A 26932-nucleotide genomic window follows, 5' to 3' on the forward strand; every position below is an offset into this window, starting at 1 on the left:
TAAGGTACTTGTTTCCCCACCAGCTTTAGGAAGGTGGGATCAGTGGGCAGGAGAAACGAGCTCGAACTAACAATTCTGTTATTTTATCTACCATCAAGTAGCAAGTTCCTTGCTACTCTCATGCCCTTCCAGTTTAAACATCCCCATCGTGTAACTCTCAAAATAACCTGCAAAATCAAACATTCATTTGAGGTTTAGGAAATCTGTTCTGTGCAAGTATCAGAAGCAGCACAGTTAATATAAAACTCAGACTGACTGCAGCAATTTGAGGGTACTACTAGGGCTATGCAAGCACAGACTGCTTGTGAAGCTATTATTATCATCATTCTCTTTAATATTACAGGGAGAGGCAACTCTGCAAGTGAGGGACAATTGACAATCACCAAATACAACTTGAATCAAAATTACAAGTAGTTTTAAATCATGGTGAATGTAAATTCTACCTGCAATGGCAACATCAATAATTAATCAAAGATCTTTGAGAAGCACATAGACAAGAGAAGGAGAGAAATTAGCAAGCACTATTTATTAATACACTCCTAAAGTTTCCAACAGCAAAGATTATTTTTAAAAATTGAATCCCCTCGGTATTTCAGGAATGTTTAGTGATGGATATGGAAATGGCTCAGTTAAATGGGCCCTTCTGTGGATGAGGAAATATAAACAAGGAGAGACCCCAGAGACCAATTTGATTTTACATTTTTATAAATCATGAGCAAGAGAGAGAGCACAGAAATGCCTCCATTTGCAGGGTGACTGATTGCTAACCCAATGACAACTCTGGGAAGATTCCAAAATGCCACACGACTGAGTAGAAAAGTAGCAGATGACTTTTTTGATAGGCAAATATATAATGGAAAAAATCAAATGGTTCTTTATAAAGTAATAGGCTCTAAGTTCTCAGTTCTAAGTGCCTGTAGAATTTTACTAAGGAAAAAGCCAGCACAACGATAAACATCATCAGGAAGGATACTATTAAACCATCAGGCACAAAACAAGTACCCCAAAGTCAGTTTCTTCTGCTTCTTCCCTTAAATCAATGATGAAAACAATGAACCCTACTCTGTCATCTTAACCTCTGCAAAACCACAAAGCATTTATTATCACTGGACTACTTAATTTCTTGCCATTTAATCTCAAGAAAGCTACAAGAACCCCGGAACTTAAAAGTTAAATTTAAAAAAAGAAAGCTACAAGAGACTTATATAAGCCCCAAAAAAGACAATTAAAATGAGTAAAGCAAGGGAATGGTTTGACAGCAAACTAACAAAAGGTCTTCTCAGGCTACGGAAAGATATGCCTGCAATCCATGAATAAGATAAAGTGACCTCAGACTCCACAGCAAATCCCGAAATGTAAGAACTAAGAAACAATGCTTAGAGGCTACAAGGGGTAAATTCAGGACAAATCAAAGGTGTAACTTTGTGAAAAGGGTGTTAAACAACTTCTTATTCCAAGAGATGGTGCCAGAAGCATGATTAGGTATAGGAAGAACTTAGATAAATCCACATATGGTGGCTTTGGGGAAATCAGGGCAGTTCTGTGGGACAGAACTAATTTTTTAAAGCTGACCCGGAAGACAAGCAATAACTGCTTCATGACATGATTGGGGCTGCTATCACAGAGAAGCCATTGAGAGCCCTTCCTGTGGGCTCCGAACAGCACCGGACTGAGGAAGGGTCACTGTGGGAACAGGCGGAGCCTCCTTCCTGGCTGTACTTGGCGACTCTTGGATTTTCCATTCCTGTGCCGTCCACAGAAAAAGCACAGACTTGCTCTCTCAACTCGCCCCTCCTCAAAACCTGGGTTCGCACCTCATGTCTTTAGCTCAGGCAACTTCTAGGGCCTGGAGCATTCTTTTTTCCTCTCACCTTCTCCCACCCAGAACACCTACCCGGCCAACCTCTATTCACCTTTCAAGTCTGTGCAGAAGCGTGGCTTCTCTAAGAAATGTTTCAAAAGCGACATAGCACTCCAAGAAGTGTAGGTGTGGATATCACAGGCTCTCTCAAGAGACTATCCGGCTCCTGACTGTGCCGCTGCCATTGTCTTGCTGTGTGATGCTGGGCAAGTTACCTAACCTTTCTGTGCTTCAGTATCCTCATCTGTAAACTGGAAATATTAATAATTACCTACCTCTAGGGGCATTATGAGGCTGTAATGTTGTGATAGAACAAGAAATATATATCTGGTTTTTGTCTGACATAAAACTCCTAAAACCCTTGGAATTTCCTGAGTAGATGGGGTGGGAGGAACATCTTTTTTTATTAATAATAAGCTCCTTTCAAGCACACCTGAATTTATGCTGATAAGGTGACTCTTGAATGGACACTGATTGCCAGAGAAACCAACCATGTAATTAGAGGATTGGAACTTTTAGCCCCATCCCAACCTCCTAGGAGGGGAGGACTGGGGATTGAGTTAATTACCAATGGCTACTAATTTAATCAACCATGCCTATGTAATGAAACCTCCATAAAACCCTAAATGACACAATTTGGAGGGCTTCCAAGTTGGCGCCACATACTCCCATCCCCATCCTTTGCCCTGTGCATCTCTTCCATTAGGCTATTTCCGAGTTGTATCCTTTATAACAAACTGGTAATGGTAAAAGTTGTGTTCTGTGAGTCATTCTAGCAAATTATCGAACCTGAGGAGGGGTTGGGAACCCCCCTATAGCCAGTCAGTCTGAAGTACAGGTCACGACCTGGGACTTGCAACTGGTGTCTGAAGTGGGGACAGTCTTGTGGGACTGAGTCCTTAACCTGTGGGATCTGACATTAACTCCAGGTATGTAGTGAGTTAAACTGTAGGAGGTCCAGTTGGTACTCACTGGGAATTGGAGAACTGGCTGGTATACAAAAAGACCCTACATATTTGGCATTAAAAGTGTTGTGAATGTAGAGAAAATAGGTTTTAATTTTAGAACTGTAAAAGATTTTTCATTTAAAGAACTTAGGATGGTGTCTGATATGTGGCAAGCACTCAACAAATATTGACTCATTATTGTTTGCCATGTGACTTTTTGTGCTGATTAAATATTTGTGAAATATTTAACCCAGAATCTGGCATGTAGTTAGAGCTCATATTACTAATTAAGTTCATTTCCAAAGACTGGATATGTAATTTCAAGCACATATTTGTTTGGGGGAAAAAAACGCCTAGCCATTAACATCATTTGGCTATCTTGTGTAGCTTTTTACACAAGGAATTTTCATCTTTTTACTGCCATTATTAATAGAGAAGCCCCTTCAAGAAAATACCACCAACCCTGCTTATTATCATTTTTTGAGCATGTAACAATGAGTGTCTATTTCTTCTGCATTCATTAAGCACCTACTATGTGCCAGGCACCATGCTGGGTGCTGGAAACACAAAGAGGAGCACCTGGCCCTCAAGGAGCACTCTTTCCAGAAGGTGAAGGTGGCGAGGGTTGGGGGGTAGGGGGAGGGGAGACAGACAAATACATATTGACTGACAAATATAATGAAGAAAAAGAAAGCTGATTAAAGAACTGGGGAATAGCAAACAGTCCTATTTTTGAAATAATTTTTCTAGAATGAATGCATAATGATATCTGTGTAGAGTTACATTTCATTCCATTCTTATGTAATATTAAAAGATGTTTTTAAAAGATAAGGTCATTACACTAATAAGAACAGCTTACTTTTTTTTTTTTTCAGGGATGGAGCATGTGGTAGGCAGAATAATGGCCACCCCACCAAAGCTTTCTACAGCCTAATCCCTAGATCCTGTTACACTACCTGGCAAAAGGCTTTGTGGATGGACTTAAGGTTATCCAGGTAGGCCCAGGAGAAACACGTGGGCCCTTAAAAGTGGACAAGGAGGGCCAGGCATAGTGGCTCACGCCTGTAATCCCAGAACTTTGGGAGGCCGAGGTGGGCAGATCACTTGAGGTCAGGAGTTCAAGACCAGCCTGGCCATCATGGTGAAACCCAGTCTCTACTGAAAATACAAAAATTAGCTGGGTGTGGTGGCACACACCTGTAATCCCAGCTACTCAGGAGGCTGAGGCACAAGAATTGCTTGAACCTGGGAGGTGGAGGTTGCAGTGAGCTGAGATCACATCACTGCACTCCAGCCTGGGCAATAGAGCAAGACTGTCTCTCTCTCAAAAAAAAAAAAAAAAAAAAAAAAAAAAAAAAAAAAAAAAAAAAAAGGACATGGAGGGCAAAAGAGTCAGAGGAAGGAATGCAGTAGAAGAAAGGGCGGGAGAGATTCAGAGCTTGACTTGCCCCACTGTTGCTGGCTTTGCAGCAAGAACACAGGACCTCAGTCCTACAACCACATGGAACTGAATTCTACTGACAACCTGAATGAGCCTAGAAGTGGCTTCTCCCCAGAGCTTAGCCTTGCCAACACCTTGAAAAACTTGAAGCAGAGAAACCAGCTGAGCCCACCAGGTATCTGATCTACTGAACTGTAAAGGATGACAAAACTGTATTGTTTTGGCTGGGCATGGTGGCCCATGCCTATAATCCCAGCACTTTGGGAGGCCAAGACAGGCAGATCACTTGAGCCAAGGAGTTCAAGACCAGCCCCAACACGGTGAAACTCTGTCCCTTAAAAAAAACAAAAACAAAAACAAAACTGTATTGTTTTAAGCCACTAAATTTGTGGTAATTTGTTACAGCAGTCACAGACAACTAATATGGAGCAGAAGGGTAAATAAATGATGTCACTTGATTTGGGCCTGATATGCTTTTTTGCTTTTTCGGACATGGAGTCTCGCTGTGTCACCCAGGCTACAGTGCAGTGGTGTGATCTCGGCTCACTGCAACCTCCGCCTCCCGGGTTCAAGCGATTCTCCTGCCTCAGCCTTCCAAGTAGCTGGGATTACAGGTGCCTGCCACCATGCCCAGCTAATTTTTGTATTTTTAGTAGAGATGGGGTTTTGCCATGTTGGCCAGGCTGGTCTTGAACTCCTGACCTCAGGTGATCCACCTGCCTTGGCCTCCCGAAGTACTGGGATTACAGGTGTGAGCCACCACGCCCGGCCTGGGCCTGGTATGTTTGGGCTCTGTGTACCCCCACAAGTCTCATCTCAAGTTGTGATCCTAAGCGTTGGAGGTGGGGCCTGGTAAGAGGTGGCTGGATCATGGGGGCAGACTTCCCCCTTGCTGTTCTTGTGATAGTGAGTGAGTTCTCACGAGATCTGGTTAAAAGTGTGCGGCACTTCCCCCTTGCTCTCTCTCTCTCCTGCTCCGCTATGGTAAGATGTGTTTGCTTTCCCTTTGCCTTCACTATGATTGTACGTTTCCTGAGGCCTCCCAGCTATGCTTCCTGTACAGCTTGCAGAACTATGAGTCAATTAAATCTTTTCTTCATAAATTACCCAGCCTCAGGTAGTTCTTTATAGAAGTGTGGGAATGGACTAATACAGGGCCTTTGTCATATCATTGGGATAATGGATCCAAGATTTCTCAGCAGAGGGTAATAATAGGGTTTAGAAACAGGGAATCAGCCAGGCAGTGGGCTCATGCCTGTAATCCCTGCACTTTGGGAGGGTTAAGATCACTTGAGCCCAGGAGTTTGAGACCAGCCTGTGCAACAAAGCAAGACCCTGTCTCTAGAAAAATATTTTATAAATTAGCTTGGTGAAGTGGCACACACCTGTGGTCCTAGCTACTCAGGAGGCTGAGGGAGGAGGATCCCTCGGGCCCAAGAGGTCAAGGCTGCAATGAGCTGTGATTGCACCACTGCACTCCAGCCTTGGCGTCAGAGGGAAACCCTGTCTCAAAACAAAACAAAAAAAAAACCAGAGTCAAGTCTCTGACCGTGATACACAGATAGTTTTCTTCCCACTTAAAACTCTCCAGAGCTATACATTGCCTAGATCAGGGCTTTTCTAATGGTAAAATGCATTAAATGCACACATTCCCTGGAGACACTGTTAAAATGCAGATTCTGCTTCAGTGGGGCTGGTGAGGCCTGAGTGTCTCCACTCTCTTGCTTCTGCCACTCTCCACCCTCACCCTTTATCACCTTGTCACCAAGCCCTTCAGGATGCAGATTCATCTACCTTGTTGCAGATATTTTCCCAGAACCTGAAAGAATGCCTGAAATAGAACAGGTGCTCAATAACTATTTGTCAAATAAATGAATAAATTCATCTTGACTCTGAGTTTTTAGAAAACAGAAAAGGAAGAGCAGAAAGGGAAATCAGGGGCCAAGGGAGGCACTTGGAAGCACAAAAAAATGGGCGGGTGGGGGGGGGGTGGTCACAGAGTAGCAACTGGAGGAAAGGCACCTCTGCAACTGTTTGAAGTTAAAGATTTAGGTGACAGATTTACGGGTATCAGATTTCAGCCTGGAGAAACAAAAACAAAAAAAAAACACGGAGGACCCAGAAACAAATGATTCTAACTTGCTCAGAAAGTCATATGTGAACGAACAATAAACTGCTGATTTTCTACAGTTTTCACTACATACACACAGACAGACACGCACACACATGTGCATATACACAGGCATTGGTGGTTTCCTTTCCTCCACACTCCATTAATATCCGGCTTGTGACCTTGTCCTGTTGATATGGTAAAACTGGGATAAATTCAGATTCACACTCTTAGCTGCTCCAAAGTGGCCTCATCAATGAGTGCTCTTCTGTAAACTCAGGGAAGGAAGTGAATGATGTGTCTGCATGTACGGCCAACAGAAATCTCAGCTGTCTGGTCTGGCATGAAAAGTACCCTGCTTTATCGGGGTGGGAGGCCACCCCCAGGGCTGGGTAGCTTGCTTCCAGCTAGGGTTGTTTTTGTTTTGGTTGCAAAGTCACCAAGACCTCCAGAGAAACAAAGCACTGAGTTTTGTTTTTTGTTTCTTTTTTTGTTTTTTTTTTTGTCTTGTTTTGTTCTAATGAGTCAAACTTACCAGGGGACACAAAGCTGAAGTCTGCCCACAATATTTTTATGCTTTCCCCACATGAAGCAAAGTTCTAGCCAACAGCTCCCTTCCTTTTCCCACATGAGCTAATATTCTGTAGCTCCCTAGCCATGACTCTGTTTATAGCCTTGGGCTTCAAGACCAGTGAGGAGAATTGTGCTCATTGTAAGACATGCCTTCCCATCAAATGTCACTTTTTTGTTTGTTGTTTTTAGGAAGATTATTTAGAAAATGAGGTAAAGAGAACTGCCCTTTTTTTTCTCTGGTGGAGAACAAACATCTGGACTTTCCCTACCTCTGATTTCAGTTTCATGACAACACTGAGCATGTGACCTGGATCTATTTCAGGGGAAACTGCAAGAACCCAGGGTTTCACCCAAAAATGAGAAGCCCATTTATTTCTGTTTTCCTGTTTCTCATGGCCACAGAGTGCACTGAGCCCTGCTGTTAGTGGCTCACTAGAATGAGGAGGTCAGACCAGGAGGAACTGGAGAAATAAGGTCCTCTCTGCACAAGGGTGTGAGTCATTTCTAAGAGGGTGTCCTGGAGAACCAAGCTTGAAGTTTGCATGTTTTTCCCCATATGACAGCAATCTTGAAAACCTTTCAAAAGGTCAGTGGAACTGACTTTGAGGGGCCCTCTGCATGACTGTGTATGAGGTCTGGAAGGAAGGAGGTCAGGGGGAAGCTGTGACACAGCTTCTGGCTAGGGCTGTGGCAAACAGGGTGCCATTAGGAGTGCAGCGCGAGTGGCTGCCAGCCCGTTCACAACACCACATGTGCGGTGCTCTCAGCCCAAGGGGCCCTCTGGGAGCTGACAGGAACACTGAGTTCATCCATCCAGGCCCATCCAGGGAGGTTCCTGAGACTCACTCCACCTGAGGGTGGGGGCTATTTTAGCTGTTACTGCATGGACTAAATACAAGAACCCTCAGCACTTTGGACCTGCTGCTTTCTCACTCAAACATTTCCACAGAAAAGTGACAGTAAGCTTGTTACTGAATCTAATTACAAGCCCAGTGTTCCCAGTGCTTATGTGATACATAGTAAGTTCTACTACATGACCAGCCAAATCCTTTCACTTATTTCCTGTTACAGATGCTTGAATGCAGAGGTAGGAGCAATGGGAAACAGCAAAGGGGGTGGGGATGTTTTGAATGGTCCAGAGCAAGATGAAATCTCTCCAAATCTTATGATCCAGCTGCTATTGGCCTTTTTTTCTTACAAAATAAAGACTGGCCACAGTTCTGTGGAGGATGCTTTAGAATAGGGCAGCCATGTCCTACCAGAGCCATTATCTTTCCTTTGGTGAAATAAGGACGGCCATCGTGTTTTCCCCTGGGGTTTTCTCAGGCTGAGTTTCAAGATCTCCCAAACTGTTATACTCTAAATTAGCTTCGAGGTGCTCAGTTCCTGAACTCCTGTTTTCTAAAGTCCTTAATCAAAGCTAGGGTCAAATAGCAAATTTTCAAAGAGAACTCATTGAGACCACATGCTCCCAATTGACATAATGGCCAATTCTAAGATCATCTCAAAGGTCTTCTGGAGCTCATTAAAGTGGGTGCCAAATCTCCAATGAAGCTTATTGAAAACTCTTCCCAAAATGTCCAGAACTTTCCAGGTCATGGCTTTGTGTCCCTTGAGCAGGGACCTAGAATGGACATCAATGCTATAAATGCCTTATCAGGCTGTGGCCACCCTTAAAGAGAAAGAAACCACAAAAGGCCACAGTGGCACCCCATTGACCCCACACAGCACCACATTTTGCCAGCCTTATTAAATCTGATTTGGTAGATGGAATCATTTAGAAGATCCTATGGAATGTGAAGTCTGCTGCAGACTGCTGCAGGATTAAGTGCAATGATGAGTCAGATTCAAAGCTGACTGGAAAAAAAAGAATAGGGTTTCATGGACAACATACACAGGTGGTCAGTAAAGCTGCCTGTTGCATGTTGCATCTCTCTCATTCCCTCATCCACCCAACAAACACCTATCAGGTTCCTGCATGTGCCAGCCACTGTGCTCAGCACTGGGCATTCAATGCTGAACGACATAGTTATTGACTCCCAAGGTCAAATAATATATTGGTAACACATTTCTGCCCCTATCATAACTCTCCTTTCCCCACCTTGCCTGCCCAGGTCATGCTGACCTGGGTAAAGAGCCAGACCTAGAGACAAAATCATCCCGACAGCTGCACAACAGGGATGATATGGCAACCTCAATTCTTGTCTGTAAATTTGTTGATACTCTTCCCATCCAGAGGTTATGGTCTCTATCCCCTCCCATTGGATCTGGGCTGGTCTTAGGAATGCATTTCTAAGCAATAGAAAGCCACGGAAGTGATGCTGTAGAACTTGCAAGATTAGGTCAGAAAAGGTGATATAGCCTCTACCTTGCTTGCTGGGACACTTGCTTTTGGAACCTTAAGCCATCACATAAGAAATCCAACTACCCAGCAGCCAGCATGCTGGCAGGCAGCTCAGGCCACATGGAAAAGCCCTGCACAGACATTCCTGTCAGAAGTCCTTGTGGTTGGGTCCTTCCAGCCCAGGTGCCAGACATATGAGTAAACGAACCTTTGCATGATTCCAGCCCCAGGCTCCTGGTTTTCCCACCTGGGGCCGTGGACTTCATGGAGAAAAGGCAAGCCGTCCCTACTACGCCCTTTCCAAATTGCTCACCTAGAGGATCCCAGGCCCTGGAGAAACAGGAATGCCTTCAGGCACCTGATGTCTCTCCTTTCTTTCTCAGATCCCTGGGCTGGAGAGTCAAATCGTATTGCTCTCTTTCTCCTGGGCACCACTGATAGACTCGGAACCAGTTGTAGAACCAATATCCACTATTGAAAAGTGGAGAGTCAGGGACTCTTTCTGGCGAGCCCACACCCTTCATAATGTTGATTAAGAACACATACCCTGGGGACAAATCCTGGCTCCATCACTTATTCTGAGATGACTCAAACTCCCAAACTTCAACTTTTAATCTGTAAAATGGGGAGAGCAGTACACGCTTCATAAGGCTGTTGTCAGGATCACATTGAGGGAATCTAGGTAAAGTGCCTGGCATGTGGCGAATGCTCAAATGTCTTCCCCAGGAAGAAGCATCTCTTGTGACTTACCCCTTGTAAGACTTGAAAGCTGTCGTTGTTGGGTGGTGGGTCTTGATCGGGGTCAACACCAACTCTGAAAGTCACCAGGGAGAAAGACAAAGAGAAAAACAGAGAGTATTAGCTTGGCCCATGGTAGCCATGCAGGCTGCAAGTAGCCTGGAGGCTAATCATCTTCCCGAAGCATAAGGAGTGGTTAGCTAAAAGGTGAGGAAAGCTGTCATGCAGAAGTCATAAGAAAGAGGTCGCATACCACTTCAGATCCCAGAGGGTCAGAGGGGCGATGAATCCCATGTGCTCACACTCTAAGCAAGGCCGCCGGAACACAACACATGCTGGCAACTGTCCACTTGCTTTTCTGCACCAGGTGGTCCCAGTTATCAAAATGGGGGTCTCACTGCACTGGGCCCTTCCTTTGTGCTGCTTCCTCACTTCTGCCCTGGCCTGCTTTAATTTCTCTAACATTCTGTTATAAACTTTTTCAAATATACAGGGAGATGTTGAAAGACTTTAGAGTGAACCCCTATATACCCACCATCACTAGACTCTACCATTAACATTTTACTGTATATTCCTTATTACCTATCTATCCATTTCTCTATCACCCATCTTACTTTTTCTTTGGATACATTCAGATAAAGTTGCAGACATCAGAATACTTCCCCTAAATACTTCACGTGCATATTGACAAAGAGTCTCTCCTTGACCAAACTTTAGTCAGGCTCCTAGGAATTCACTTCCCAACTAGGCACTGACTTTTGGGCTTCCATGTCCATCTCAGCATAGCCCAATTTTAGCAAGAGGTTTGCTAAGTTGGTTTGGCCAGAACCGAACATCTGATTGGGTTCTTCATCCCCCCACAATCCCTCAGGTGATGTCTGATTGTCTAAGTTGGTTTGGCCACAGCCCAACATCTGAATGGCCTATCCCCAACATCTGATTGGATTCTTCATCCCCCCACAATCCCTCAGGTGGTGTCTAATCCCCTTCGCCTGTCTTCAGCAAGAATCCTATTGGGTCAGTTTAGCCAGAATCCCCCTTGCCCCTGATATTTCCTCTCAGTACTTCCCTATCCACTGACCCGTTTCTCTCCCCTGCTGCAAAACCCCATCACAGTGGTCCCTATTCCAATCGTGATGGTCCTGAACAACGTCTGCCTTACTGTTTAAATATACATCAGAATAATGTTTTCTTTAACAATATCATTAATTAGAGTCCTGACCTGCTTTCAATCCTGGTGCCCCTATACCCTCTTGCATCAAGATAGCCTTGAGAACTCACACATTTGAGAGCAACAACTAAAGACAGAAAGAAAAAGCAAAATGGCAGGACTCATTTATAACAAATACTATAAAAGCACCAGGGCAGTTGTCTTGGCTTAGAAACATACTAACTCGCACTCTATGCATCTGGTAATTTTTTTTTTATCCTTGCACCTTCCTCATTCTGAGGCAGGATACTGTGCCATGGATGACATGGATAACACTGGGCAATGGGGGAGAGAAAAAAGATGCCAGGAAAATCCTATATCTGCCATGGAAGTTCCGACCTTCACGGCAGCCACTTGATATCAACCAAGTATGAAATGCAGCCCAAACTCCTGACAGCAGAGAGTCTAAAAGAACCTCCTGGGCCCTGCCACAGACAGAGGAGTGTGGGAAGGCCCTTGGGGTCTCTTGGAGGGCCTTGCTACTGATATAAGTGCAGAACAGGAGATTTCTAAGAAAGGAAACAAAGAGCTGCTTCTCAGCTTGCTACTGCTAAAAAAAAAAAAAAAAAAAAAAAAAAAAAAAAAAAACAGATCAGGGCCGTGAGACACAAATAATGTTTTGCACTTTTTTTCCCCTATTCAAGGTTGTTTACTTTAGGGCGATTTAGTAATTACTTTTCTGGCAGGGTTGAGGGCCTCTTGGACCAATCCCCAAGGATGACACGGGACCTTGTGGCTTCCTACAAAGAGCCCCACCCTTGGGGCAGAGCCCAGAACCAAACTGATCTCTGGGAAGAGGAGGTAAAGCAATGGGCCAGGGTGTTTTGGTGTGGAACTGGGCAGCAAGAAAGAACAGGCACAGGATTTTTTTTTTTTTTTTTTTGGTGAATTTTTTTGAGACGGAGTCTCACTCTGTCACCCAGGATGGAGTGCACTGGTGTGATCTTAGCTCACTGCAACCTCCATCTCCCGGGTTCAAGTGATTCTCCTGCCTCAGCCTCCCGAGCAGCTGGGACTACAGGCAGATACCACCATGCCTGGCTAATTTTTGTATTTTTAGTAGAGACGGTGTTTCACCATGTTGGCCAGGCTGGTCTCGAACTCCTGACTTCAGGTGATCTGCCCACCTCGGCCTCCCAAAGTGCTGGGATTACAGGCGTGAGCCACCATGCCCGGCCCAGGCACAGGATTTTAATTGCAGGTTTAAAGCCTCAGAAGACTTTAGGGTCCCCCAACTTTCTGAAATTCCTAGTGCCAGGTCACTGTCCACTTTATGTATCTCTCTCCTGACCTGGTATAACGCTTTTGATCCAGGACACTGGAACTTTTTTATGCTGTTTTATTATATCTTATTTTAGCATTCCCCTGATACATCAGGGCTAAGCTCATAAGAACACAAATGACAGCCTTTTCTTCCAGAATGGGCAGAATTATCTTTATTTTCATTAGGAATTAGATAAATGTGGACATCCCACACTAAATGAATAAATAAAGCAAGCAAACTGATGTGCTCATTCTGGAATGAATAAATACCAGAATGATATTGATAATATCATTGATAATTTCTCTGCTGGTATAATTTGTCCATTCTGATTAACAGATAAAATGCCATAAAATCTCGGAAAGTTTAGAAGTATTCCATGTTAATTAATAATTTTTTCTAAAAAAAAAACCCTGAATGGTCAAGGTTTTGAATAATTTGAGGAATATGAGACACACATCTTCATATAACACCTTGAACACCATATCATAATCTGAATTTGCTCATGTCCCAAGTCTAATAACTTACACTTTGCCTGAAGGACTTTCCTTCTTGAAGGCATGCTTCAAAGGAAAGGGTTTCCTCTGCAATTTAGCTGGTATCAAAGTCAGTCTCCAAAAATGAACGTGTGTGTGTAGAAAAAAGTGTGATTTCAGTGAGCTTAAATACTTAAAGTAATTTCATGTGAGTCATTACAGTACACATACGGGGCCTAGTGATATCCCAAGACCCATGTCCCACTGCTTTCACCACTGCCCTCAAGGAAGTGAGATATTTTCACAGTGCCGAGAACAGAGTTGAAGCCTATTTTGCATTTGATTTATCTATCAGCACCGAGAATCAGATCAGGAAGAAAACATGCCAATTAGAGAAACAGAAAGGAAAGAAGAAACATTAAAGTTTGTACTTTGCTTGCCCAGACATCACCACCCTTAAGCATAGTTATATCATAAACTTGGAAGGATACAAGAAACAAACTGCATTAGAGGAATCTTTATCTTTTTGGTTAAACATTCTTCATATCTTCTGGTTCACCATGACAAGGCACAAGTACACAAATATGTATTTTGAAAAACTATAACAGCAGTGGTATTTAACTAAGATGGTGTAAGCCTTACCCCAGTCATGGTTGAAATATGAAAATTCTAGTTCTCTTTATGAATTAAGAGCCTTATTTACTAGATCGTAAGCAGGATTTTGTGGGAAAAGTGTGGCTCTGAAAGTGAGCTGCTCTTAACACTAAGCTCAGTTGTACGAAAAGGAGACACTTGACAACTCAGGCTTTATGTTGGCAATACATTGCCTAAATGTGGGGAAAGCAGACAGAATCCCAAGAACACTGACACATCAATCAACCCAGAGGAGGGGTGGAAAAAATGATTAGAATTGACTCAACCTTTTGCACCTTTACTAAAAGTGGGGGTTGGCACACGCAGGAAGGAAGAGAAAAATAGTGTAAAGAGAAATATCTGAGGTTAGAAAGAGGAGAAAAGCCAGACCCAGTTAATTTTTTCTGAGGATGCCCTTGTGTCACCTGAAGTACTGCCAGTGGTGTTCATTCTGGTCCTCTTCGGAGGGCTCCTCGACGCCAACTCTGGGCAGCAGAAGAAGGGAACGTGAGTGTGACAGGGACAACAGGAGAGCCAGGAGCTCTGGGCAAATGATCTGGACCATGTCCATGAGAGAATATTTTTCACTTTCAATATGAATCCATATCTTCTCTTAAACTGTCCCCATCCTCTAAAACCCAGAGAGGCTGAGAGGCCACTGAATTTAAATTTAAGGCAACAATGTCAAGAGCCAGGTCAAATGAGGATTGATCAGGAATGAGGATGAGCCTCTCAAAATATAATGTAATAAAATCAGAGGATGAAATACACCTCATAGAAAACAAATTTACATAATTTTTTCAGAAATTCATTTGTTTATAAAGATACCAAAAATAGAAAAAAGAAATTGTTGCTTAAATATGTTACACATATTTAAAGTGTTTACACATATTTTTACACATATTTGACAGAAAGAACAAAAAGCATGATATTATTGAAAAACAGCAACAATACTTAAGAAGACAAAGATGGCCTTTTTTTCCAGACAAGCACACCATGTTGTACATAGGATCAACCTGAAAGTCGGCAACCCAACTTCTGCTATTCTCTTTAGCTTGTAGCCTTTTGAATTGACATGGTCCACCTTCACCTTCCTTAATAATTTCTGGGTTACTTAGAGTGCATTTGAATCTTACCATCATGTTGGAGCAGGGTTTCGTAAACTCGGCAGCATTGACATTTTGGGTCAGATAATTCTCTGTTGTGGTGACCCGCATGGTGCACTCACTGTAAGATGTTTAACAGAGTCTCCGGCTTTCACCCACAAGATACTAGTAGTAACCCCACCCACCAAGAAGCTGAGGTTTTGACCCCTTCCTCTGGTTGTGGCCAACTAAAAACATCTCCAGATACTGCCAAATAAATGTCCCCTGGGCGGCAAAATTGCCCTCAGTTGAAAAATCACTGCACTGAACCACGTTTTCTCAATGGAGGCAGTATCACCCTCATGGGTATAAAAATTGGTTCTTGTAGGTTAAAAAAAAAAAACCACTCAGATATTATGATGGTTTGTAACCCTCCAAAGTGCCACAGCACAGACAGAGATGCATAGCAGATCTGTGATACTAAAATTTCACTGGGGGAGGTAATTGAGGAAAAAGTTTTTAAAGGCTCCTCAGCAGTGGCAATAACGAAAAAATGATTGAGAACTACTTCACTAGACAATGCCCAAATTCTCATGTTATTAATATCCCCTGACATATGCAAGTGAGGACACGATGCTTCTTAAGGTGGTACTTTTAATTAGTTACATGTTCAGAATGTGACTTAAATCAGACTCTATTACTACAACATTGAAAAATTATAGCAAACACCAGAAAAACAAGCCAGATTCCTTAATGTAAGATTCATTGTCTCTTGAGAAATAGTATTAATAATAGTAGCAGCTGTAATGCTATGATTAATACTATTAATATAATAACAGCTAAAATATACTAAGTGCTTATGTGTCAGATGATACATTGATGAGAGAATTTTTCATTGCATTATTTATTACCACATTTTATCCTCACACTATGACTGTCCCCATTTAATCAGTGAGGAAACTGAGGGATACAGGTGAAATAAGTTGCCCAAGGTCACAAAGGTAGAAATGGTAGAGCCAAGATTCCAACTCAGGCTGCTCGTCTCCAGAGCCTCAGCTCTTCCTCTTATAGGATACTGCCTTTGATTCCAAGGAGGCATATTTAAGTTCTTTTAAAATATCCAGTTGCAAATGTTATTACATAAAGAGCTCAGGGCTTCTCCCTGCCTTTATTCCTTATGTTATCTTGCAAAGAGCTTTATTATAAATTCTCAGTCTAACAGGATTATGCCAAGTAGAGCATTCTTACTTGTCCTTGAAGGATTATATTACTACACTCTGGAATGTGAAAGTTACAGTTCATTTGGCCACCTGGGTGTATGTCGTTCCACCGCCCCCCCAACCCACTATCTCCACCATTTCGTGTGTGTTACTTGAAGCTGACGGCTCCTAGAAGACGGCCACCATGCTGTCACAATGTGGTCAGGACACACACAGGCTCATCAGGCAAAATAATCCCACCATCATTTTTTAAGTTGCCAAAATTACGTCCTTTGTCAATAACAACTCTTACTCAAGAGACTAAGAAAAATATTGTTTCAACAGAAAGCAATTTGCACATTTTGCCATTATGTTTTAAAATATCAATCACAAAACACCAATGTAAACAGATAAACTGGATTTATGGAAAGCAGTGACCTGGCTTTGGATTTATAGTTATATTCATTTTTATTTTATACACAGACTTGAAATTAGCCATAGTAAGAAACACAGCTAACTCCTATTTATGGTGAACTCCAAGAACCACCCTGGGCTTCTGACTTCTGGGCAGCTGCTTAACAGCTCATCAGGGCCTCTATCAGTAGCCTGGAGAAGTAAAGAATGAGTCAGTGCTGACCATATTGAGGTCACAGGGGTCAAAATGCCAAACTGAATTTCAGGGGGTTTCTGAATCAATTTAGAATAAGAACCTGGGTTACAGAAATGATTCATGGCCATCACACCACAAGCCACAAGCCAGAAAAATTAATCTGTTTTATTACCTTATTTCAGAGGGAATTTCTTTTGATGTAATCTCTGTAAATGTCAGTTTCTACACTTATGTAATCATTATTTATACACATCTGGAAAAATGCAACGAGCTGACACATATATATTTTTCAGTAATGGCATTATGCTGTCTGGATAGAGTCAGACAGAAGGAAGGAAATGATAAAGATAGAAATCAATTAAAATGAAATTAGAAAAACAATACAGAAAATCAATGAAATAAATAGCTGGTTCTTTAGAAAAGATCAATAAAATTGGCAAATGTCTAGCAAGACTGACCAAAAACAGAGAAGATATATCAAAAATGTAATATCACTATAGACCCCACAGACATCAAAAGGATAACAAGGGAATGCTACAAACAACATAAACTTGACAACTTAAATGAAACTGACCAATTTCACAAATTACCACAACTTACCCAATATGAAATAGGTCATCTGAAAAGCCCTATAACTAATAAAGAAATTGGCTTCATAATTGAAAAACCCCCAAAAAAGAAGTCTCCAGGCCCAGATGGTTTCACTGGAGAATTCTACCAAAAGTTTAAGGAAAATAATTAACACCAATTCTACACAATCTCTTCCAGAAAAAAAAAGAGTCAGGAACATGTCCAACTCATTTTGTGAGGCCAGATTACTCTGATACCAAAAACAGACAAAAGCGGTACAAAAAAAAAAAAAACTACTGACCAATATCCCTCATGAATACAGACATAAAAATCCTTAACAAAATGTTTGCTCATATAATTCAGCAATATGTAAAAGAATAATATACCACATCAAGTGGGGTTTATTTCAGAGAAACAAGGCTGGTTCAATATTTGAAAAGTAATCAATGTAATTCACTATATTAATAGGCTAAACAAGAAAAATCATATGATCATATCAATTGACACAGAAAAAATATTTGATAAAATTCAATACCTGTTCACGAAAAAAAAACTCTCAGAAAACTAGCAATAGGTAGGAACTTCCTCAACTTGAAGATGAACATCTACAAAAACCCTATAGCTAATATTATAGTTAATAAGGCAAGACCGAATGCTTTCCTCTTTTTTTTTTTTTTTTTTGAGATGGAGTCTCGCTCTGTCGCCCAGGCTGGAGTGCAGTGGCATTATCTCAGCTCACTGCAAGTTCTGCCTCCTGGGTTCACGCCATTCTCCCGCCTCAGCCTCCCAAGTAGCTGGGACTACAGGCACCTGCCACCACTCCAAGCTAATTTTTTGTATTTTTAGTAGAGACAGGGTTTCACCATGTTGGTCAGGCTGGTCTCGAACTCCTGACCTTGTGATCCGCCCACCTCAGCCTCCCAAAGTGCTGGGATTACAGATGTGAGCCACCGTCCCTGGAAAATGCTTTCCTCTTAAGATCAGAAACAAGATGAGGATGTCCCTTTATACCACTCTTATTCTACATAGTAGTGAAAATCCTAACCAGAGCAATAAGGCAAGAAAAGGACACAAAAGGTACACTGGTTGAAAAGGAAGGAAAAAAAAAAACTGTGGCTATTTACAAATACCATGATGTCTATATGGTCTATGTAGAAAATTCAAAAGAATCTACCAAAAAAAAAAAAAAAAAAAAAAAAGGACCAAAACACTTTCAGAACTAAAGAACTAGTAAGTGAGTTCAGCAGTAAGGTGACAGGATACAAGTTCTAACAAAACATGTACAGGACTTGGTTGCTGAAAACTGCAAAAATCGAATGAAAGAAATCAAAGAAGTTCTAAATAAATGGAGAAATATATCATGTTCATGGATTGGAAGATTCAACATAATAAAGATGTCAATCTCCCCAAAAATTAATGTAAAGGTTTAACATAATTCCTATGAAAGACCCAGCAAGATTTTTTTTACATGTAGACAAATTTATTCCAAAATTTATATGGAAAGGAACTAGAATAGCCACAACAATAAAGTGGGAGGAATCACTCTGATGCTAAGGTTTGCTGCGTAAGTACAGTCATCAAGACAGTATGGTCTTGGAAGGATAGACACATAAACCAATAGAGCAGTGCAGAAAGACACCCCCATGCATACAGACAACTGATTTTTGACAACGCAGCAAAATTAATTCAATGGAGTAGGATAGTCTTTTTAACATATTATGCTAGAACAACTGGATAGCCATTGGCAAATAAAACCTCAACCTAAACCTCACATCTTATATAAAAATTAACTCAAAATGGATCACAGACTTAAATGTACAGTGTAAAACTAAAAAGCTTTTAGAAGATAACGCAGAAGAAATCTTCAGGCCTAAGGCTTGGTGGCATCCTTAGACATGATACCAAATGCATGACCCATAAAAGAAAAAAAATGATAAATTATAAATTAAAACTTCTGCTCTATGAAAGACCCTATTAAAAGGATTAAAAGACAAGCTACACACTGGGAAAAAATATTTGCAAACCAGGTATCTGACAAAAGACTACAGTCTAGAATAAAGAACTCTAAAAACTCAACAAAGAAACAAACAATCCAATTTAAAAATGGACAAAAGACTTGAACAGATATTTCACCAAAGAAGACATATAAATGGTAAATAAACACATGAAGTCATGCTTAATATCATTATCTATGAGAGAAATGCAAATTAAGACCACAATGAGATATTCCCACATACCTATTGGAACAGCTGAAATGAAATACCCTGACAATACCAAATGCTGGGGGGGATGCTGAGAAACTGGATCCCTCATACATTGCTGGTGGGAATGTACAATGGTACAGCCACTCTGGAAAACAGTTGGCAGTTTCTTATAAAACTAAACACACTTACTATCCAACCCAGAAGGCACACTCCTGGGCATCTATCTTGCAGAGGTAAAAATTTATGCCCATGCAAAAACCTACACAAGAATATTCACAGTGGCTTTATTTATAATAGCCTAAAACTTGAAACTATCCAAATGTCCTTCGAGGGGTAAATGGTTAAACAAACTCTGGTACATCCAGAGTTTGGCTGGAGCCACTAATAAGGCAGCAGGGACCAGAGGAGGAATGTGGCAGGCCCACCTTGGAATGCTACTCTGCAATAAAACAGAACAAACTTGATACATGAACAACCTACATGGATCTCCAAGGCAGTTACAACAGCAAAATGTCAAAAGTCAACTCTCTACTCTCAATGGAAAATTATTTGGTCCCGTATATGTTTGAGGGTAGGGGGAGAAAAGGATTTATAAAATAGCATGAAAAACAAACATGATTTAATGAGGCTCTGAGCATCCAGAGCATCTACTAGGTGACCAGACAAACAGGAGCAGGAAGTAATCGCAGAGGTCACCAAATGCAAAGATTCTCAACTGTGTGCAGGGTAAACCTTTTTTCTTGCCCTAATTCTGCTACATAGAACAAAGATGGTACCATCTTATGTCTTAAGTTTAAAAGTAAGAGACTGTAAATTTTCTTCAGGTTTATATTCTCAAAGATGGATTCTTTTCCTTAATCCAACCCTTGAGATTCATGCCAGGAAACTGAAATTCTAACCTTCCCAAATTTTATAACTCTTCTTACAGGCAGTATAGCACAGTGGTTAAGAGTGTGGACTCTGTGGTATGAGTGCCTAGGTTCAAATCCTAGCTTGTCCACTTAAAGTTCTGTGACCATGGGCAAATTACTGCTTTGTGCCTCAGTTTCCCCAACTCTAAAATTGAGATAATAGTCCTATCTCCCTTATAACAATGTTATGAGAATTATCTTAATACATGTATGGTATCTGGAACAATGCCTGCAACATAAGTGTTACTTATTATTATGACTAACACTGATAAACCCCATATTGGTTCTGTAGACCCACCTGGATCTCAGGCAGAGATACACTAGCCCAGAAATGGTGAAGCTGGCAGTGGAAGTGGCAGTGGCTGGCAGCAGAAGTGGCAGCCCAGGAATCTCTGCCTAACATCTATACAAAAACCCCAGACACAGGAGATGATTCTCTCAAATTTTAGTTTCTTCCCCCCAACCCCAAGGATGACTGGGAGATCTCTGTTCATTTTCTCTCCTCCAAGCTATGTATGCTCTGCAGCTGTGTCGGGCATTCTACAGTCTAGAGAATACAAACTAAAAAAGCCAGCAGAGAAAGAAAAACCATTGCCACCTTGTGGCTTTTCAGAGAATTTTTATTCACACCTTTGCACTACCCAAGTGTCTTCTTGTTCCAGAACACGGTCACCCTCTGCAGACCTGAAACTGTGGCAAGTGGCCAGAGCACATCCAGTGATGTGCAGCACAACACCTACAGCTGAAGTGCCCTTGAAATCACCTGGCAGAGTGTCTTCACTTAACACTGAGGAAACCTGAGGCCCAAAGACATGAGGGGCTTGTCTTTAACCCAAGCCAGAGTTGGGCTGTGGGTATCTTGAACCTTATTTCCAATGACCTCTTTACCATAAGATGCTGGAGCTCACAAACACAATTTGGAATTCAAGCGCTCTTGAAAAAGTCAAACTCGTATCAGTGCTCCTTCTGTCCTGACACAGCTACAAAGCCACAGGCAGAGGACATCCATGAATCTGCAACAGGTGAGGGTTACCCAGGAAATATCACCTCTTTTGTACACTCAAGCAAGAAGAGACAGCATACAGCTTCATGCTAAAATAAAACTCTAATTGCCTCTATTTCTGGCTGGTGAGCTTATTCTTCAGAGTCTGGATTTCATTTCAAAGGAACATGAAATACTGGACTCTGCCAGGGGATCTTGGTCTATTTTCTCTCCCGCAGCTTTAAGACTTTTTAAATTTTTGCTCTAATGTCACTGTTCTAGCAAGATCCAGGCACTTCTCATTCTTTGTATGTTTGCACTGACAAAAATTTTTAATGACTACATTTTTTCTCCTGGAAAACCCCATACTCCAAACTTTTACTTATTGTTTTAAAAAAAATTGTTAATCCCCCCTCACAAACAAAACCAAAGACTGTAAAAGGTTTCCATGAACTAAAGTAGCACATCCTGCACAGGTTACTGAACATTCTCAGGAACAGTGACAACTGACATACTCAATTAGCCTTGGTTCCAAACCAACCTGATGTTAAGCCATGACAACATGGGTGTCGTGCCTCCTCCAATGATCCAGACAGTGAAGAACACAATGAGAAGGGTGGTCGTGAACATCATCTGGCGAGCATAGGATGCCGTGTCACGGATGGCCAACGCAAATGCCATTGCTCCCCTGAGGCCTGCGGGGACCAAAGAAGAAGATCTACTTATAAGGATTAAATGACAATGTTGTCTCAAAATCCACTGCTGCCCTTTGGGGCTAATAAACTCTATTCATTCATACTTCAGGGGCCAAGTTGTTTTACTCAGAAAGAAGAACCTTAAAGGCATGATTTTCTTTTATTTGATGCTGTCTTTTGCAAAACTCCCCAACACAATGAAAAAGCATTGTACTGCTTTGTACAGCACTTTTTCAGAATAATAACACTCCTATTACTTACATGATTCTGCTAGTAACATGAAGTAAAAATAAATATAAATAAGTAAAAAATAATATAAGCTAAAACTGTGATCCCAACACAACCCAAGCACTACACAGTCAATATAAATTTATAAAACAGGCTAGGTACGAGTATGTCAAATTTGTGGAAAACAGTTCAGCATTTCCTTAGCAAAAGGGGAAACCACACAGAGAAGTGAAAACATAACCCAATCTACATCAGGGGTGGTCAACTCTTTCTGTAACCGGCCAGATATTATAGATTTTAGGTTTTGTGGGCCAAGAGGCAAAATCAAGAATATTATGTGGGTACTTAGATCAAAGGGACGAACATTTCCACAAATGTTTACTATCAAAAATCAATAATAATAATTGAGGCCACTTTGTTGTAATACAGGTCTAATAATGAAAAGAGGGAAATTCTTTCTGGAGGGGATATTTTGCTTAACTGTTGTTTCAAAGTCAGTGTTGTCTACATCAAATAGAGTACAAATATTCATCTGTATAAGACATTCTTAGCTCACGGGCTATGTGAAGACAGGCAGTGGCCAGATTTGGCCCAGGGGTTGTAGTTTGCTGGTACCTGATCTGCATTAATGGATTTAAGATTAATACCATCAGTTTAATGTTTTGGAGTTCATCCTTCTAAGCTCTTTTGTTCCTTTCCCATATCACGCTCATAAGTTATTTTATAGTAAAGACTGAATCTGGCCGGGTGTGGTGGCTCACACCTATAATCCCAGCATTTTGGGAGGCCAAGGTGGGTGGATCACCTGAGGTCAGGAGTTTGAGACCAGCCTGGCCAACATGGTGAAACACTATCTCTACCAAAAATACAAAAATTAGCCAGGCATGATGGCATGTGCCTGTAGTCCTCTGCTACTTGGGAGGCTAAGGTGGGAGAATCACTTGAATCCTGGAGGCGGAGGTTGCAGTGAGCCATGATGGTGCCACTGTACTCCAGCCCGGAGGACAGAGCGAGGCAGTGTCTCAAAAAAAAAAAAAAAAAAAAGACTGAATCTACAGTCTTTAGTACATATCTAGCATTAATTTTTATTCACCATGGGCAAGACTGTATAACATGCGAGAGAATGAAAACTTAGACCTACTATATCTGTTTGTACATTTTTCTATTTTGCAATTTCACAATTATTAATATATGTAATCTGAGCACTTCACTACAATTCACTAAAGAAGAGTGACATCAATAAAAGTTACATTGAAAACAAAGTTGATGTTTTCTATTAATCTGTCCTAGATATTTATACACATCTAGGTCACCCTACAGCCAGCCAGCTATGTCACTGGTCAACATTTAAGCCTCTCAAGGGATGCTGACTCAAAGAAAACTTGGGCATCAGAGAGAGACCAAGTATAATACATTTTTCTTTATTTCATTAGGTAAGCATGGTAAGCAATATGAAAGTGAAACCTCAGGTATTTCATAGCCTTGACAAATGAGTTCCTTTTGATAGGCAGATTTCTCCCAGCATAAAATATTTTTTATTGGAGATATCACTAAACAGCACTGTGCACTTCTCAGCTTTTTAGTACAGAAGCCAATGAGCATATTTAAGTTGACCTAGATGACAGGGTTAGCTCCAACTAATCTTCCTCTTGTCCACTGGCATATTCCTAATATGTACATAGAAGCTTATCACCGTCCTCTTCATCAAGCTGTGAATGTCTCCCTGCTGCTCTTGAGTGAAGCTCAAACTCTTTGGCACAGCACTGGAGCTTCTCTAAGGTCTCCACTCTACAGTGGTGGTTCTCAAAGTGTGATTTTCAAACCAGCAGCAGTGGCAGCTCAGAAATGGTAGAAGAGCCCACTCCATATCCCCAGAATCAGACAGTGAGGCCCAGTAATCTGCGCTTTAACAAGCCCAATGGGCAATTCTGATGTAACCTAAACGGTGAAAATTATGAGTTTAGATACAATTCTCCTTTCCAACCTCACCTTCTTTCCCCACTCCCTTTTTTTTTTTTTTTTTTTTTGCATATCATTCCTTTCTTATACTGATTTGGAAAAAAGATTTAGTACAGTTATGCTCAAAATGAGTACTGGGCCCATGTGGCAGGGCCAAGTAACTAAAACATGATTCAGAAAACAGGCAGTGAAAGACACACTTGGACGTGATCAAGAGGCATTTCACTGCCATGAAACAAGGTGGGGCAGGAATTCTAAAATACACAGCAGGAGGCACTCCTACCCCTTACAAGTCAAGGAGCTTATGCCATATTGGTATAAGGAATGGTTTATTTTCTGATGATCACGTGGGATTATTTCAACTGCCACTAGAAACTCCACAAGGACTTTTGTTTTGTATTATTTATATACTTTTTTTTTGTAAAATAAATGCAACAGAAACTTAATTCAGGATTGATCCCACTCATCAAGTAGAGCCAGCCCCTCTGGGGTCAGGGAGGAAACTGTTTTTTTTGTTTTTGTTTTTTTACATCACCATGCAGGTTACATTCATCTTCCACTGGAATGACTAGAGCCCTCCAGGTAGTAGCCTGACTACAGAAGAACACAGGACTGGCTCCTGGAGGCAAACAGGTTCTCTTGCTTCTCCTCATTGGCCATGCCTTAGCATGGTTCCTCCCTATCTCCTACTCAAGCAGGTCCTCAGTACACAAAGCCTTGGTAAAAACCCAAGTCCCTACCTCTCAACTCTTTTGGATAAGGGGAGTTTTCCCTAGGCTTGGACTGAAAATCTGTGCCCTCCCCGGAGATGCTATCTTGTCTAGATTGTGTGAAGACAGTGGGTGCAGGAGAAAAATGGCTGAAATGAAAAATGGGAGCCACTGGTACTCATCTGCAGCTACAACTTCAGATGCCTACAGATGTGGTCAGTGTGACATGTGTAGTGGGGAGGGGCAGAGGAAGGGACGGGCAGGGAGGGTGTTCCCGGCGAAAGTAGTCTGTCCGCTGGCCTTTACCTCTTTTCTTTGTCCTGGGCAGCCACAGCTTCCATGGCTTTACGCACGGTCTCTTCATCCCCCAGGAACTGCATGCGCCTGATGTGCTTCAAGTTCTTGTCCAATTCATAGACAACGAGAATAGCAGTCAGCAGGTTCTGCTCTGCAGAGAGACCCTCCAGATGCTTGACAATGCCGGGGAGGCTGTTGCCATGGGCTGTAATCAGTACCCATTTCCCCTCCTTAATCTGGGGAACTATTTCTTCATTCCAAAGGGTCAGAGCTCTGGCAGAAGTGTCCTTCAGACCCTCACAAGAGGGTAGCTGATCTTCAGTGAGGGGTACATACCTGCGATCTTTACTGATGCTGCTGTAGAAGGGATGATCGGGCTCTATGAGAGGTGGTGGGACATCACAGGAGCGCCTCCAGATCTTTACCATGCTTGGCAGCAGTTTCTGCTTTACGGAGGTCGGTCAGACCACCAGAGTGCCACTCATTAAGATGCCAAGTCCTCACTACGGGCAGCCACATCAGGTCAGTGGCATCTGGCACTGTCCAGAGGGTCCAGATCGCTCTCTTCTGCACTAATGTGAAGTAGATGTTGAACTTATAGCCAGCATCTTGCAGTGCCTGTCCACCACACTTCGCCTCCTTGTGGCTCCCGGGCTCAGGGCGGTGTCCTTCCAGCTGCTGAAGCAGTTCTCCAGGTTCCAGGCACTTTCACCGTGCCAGATCAGCAACAGCTGGTAGGCGGCAGTGGTGGTCAACCTCACCCTCTTTCTGCATTACTCCATGTATCTGACATTTAAACCAGACTGCTGCCCTTCCCTAAACGAGGCAGGCATGCTAATGTTTTTCTGCCTTCCCAAACTGCTGCCTCCTGAAATTCCATTCTTCCAAGCCTAGCTAAAAGGCCACTCCCTTTGTGAAGATGGCCCTGAGCCATTCTCTTCTTGTCCACATTTCTTTCAGACCTCTTTTGTGCAATTCACCAACCTCTCTTGGAAGAAAATTAACTCTTTGTGTACCTGCCTCCCCGCAGCGGACTGTGAGCTCCATGAAGGAGGCTGGTCTTTGCATGCTCCACAACCTAGAGCTGTGGCTTATGAAAAGAGGATGCTCAATAAATGTTTGTCAGAGTAAAAGGAAATCATCTTAGAAGACTGTACCTGTATCTAAGTTCAGGGGCAAGCTAGCGTGAGATAAAAATGACTGCTTTACTGAGCAGTGCCTGTTGGTTTGATTTCAGTACGACCACTGCATGGCAGTAAAGGTGGCTGCAACTCATTCTCTGTCTTAAAGGACAGAGGTGCCTTTAAGGGTCACAGTAGCCTTTTGCAACTAACTTCTCCTCCCTCTGTTCTGCAGAAATGCTCTAACTTGGGTCCGTTTCTATAAAGCTGACGCTTACCACCCTCACTGCATCATCCACTCATGCCAGTTGCTCTCTCCTTACTCTACTTCCACAGCTTTCTTTATTGTCCTTTGTCCCCTCAGTGGCTTCTCCAGACTTCTCAGCTTTACAGGGAAAAGGGGAGCATGTGGGAGACAGTGTCAATTAAGCAGGATGATCACAGTTATTAAATTCCAGTGTTGGGTCCCTCTTGCTTACATGGGTGTATTTTATTTCTTTTGCTCCACAGAAAGTTAGAGCTGGGGGACCTCAGCTAATTAGTTCAATTTCATTATTTTACAAGGGAGGATACTGCGGCTGGGAGGTGTTGAGTGACTTGGCCAGTGGTCTTTCTCATCAGGAGCTCTTTTCCTTCTAATTTTAGAGCTGGTGCCCTTCAGGAAGCTTAAGGGTTATGAAGATCTTCTAGAAAACAATCAAGCACTTTAAACACCATATCTCCAGGTCCGTTGAGTGGTAGTGATGAAATAGAAATGCAAATATTTT

General features: G+C 42.1%; 1 protein-coding gene and 1 pseudogene across 4 annotated transcripts in view; both read right to left on the minus strand.

Annotated features, from left to right (window-relative positions):
• Nucleotides 1-26932, minus strand: part of SLC9A7 (solute carrier family 9 member A7) — a 159933-nt gene that overhangs the window by 22308 nt on the left and 110693 nt on the right. For 3 of the 4 annotated variants that reach the window (XM_008961953.4, XM_024927282.4, XM_008961952.4), the window contains exons 12-14: nt 21697-21850; nt 14020-14079; nt 10027-10090 (exon numbers count right to left, since the gene is read on the minus strand). In XM_008961953.4, the coding sequence (XP_008960201.3) occupies nt 10027-10090; nt 14020-14079; nt 21697-21850 (278 nt within the window). The remainder of the gene's footprint in view (nt 1-10026; nt 10091-14019; nt 14080-21696; nt 21851-26932) is intronic. The other variant, XM_034950656.3, reaches the window with a different exon arrangement.
• LOC134729789 (phosphoglycerate mutase 1-like) lies at nt 22588-26900 on the minus strand (annotated as a pseudogene).

This window comes from Pan paniscus, chromosome X (assembly GCF_029289425.2).
Source record: "Pan paniscus chromosome X, NHGRI_mPanPan1-v2.0_pri, whole genome shotgun sequence".
In the NCBI taxonomy this organism is placed as follows: Eukaryota; Metazoa; Chordata; class Mammalia; order Primates; family Hominidae; genus Pan; species Pan paniscus.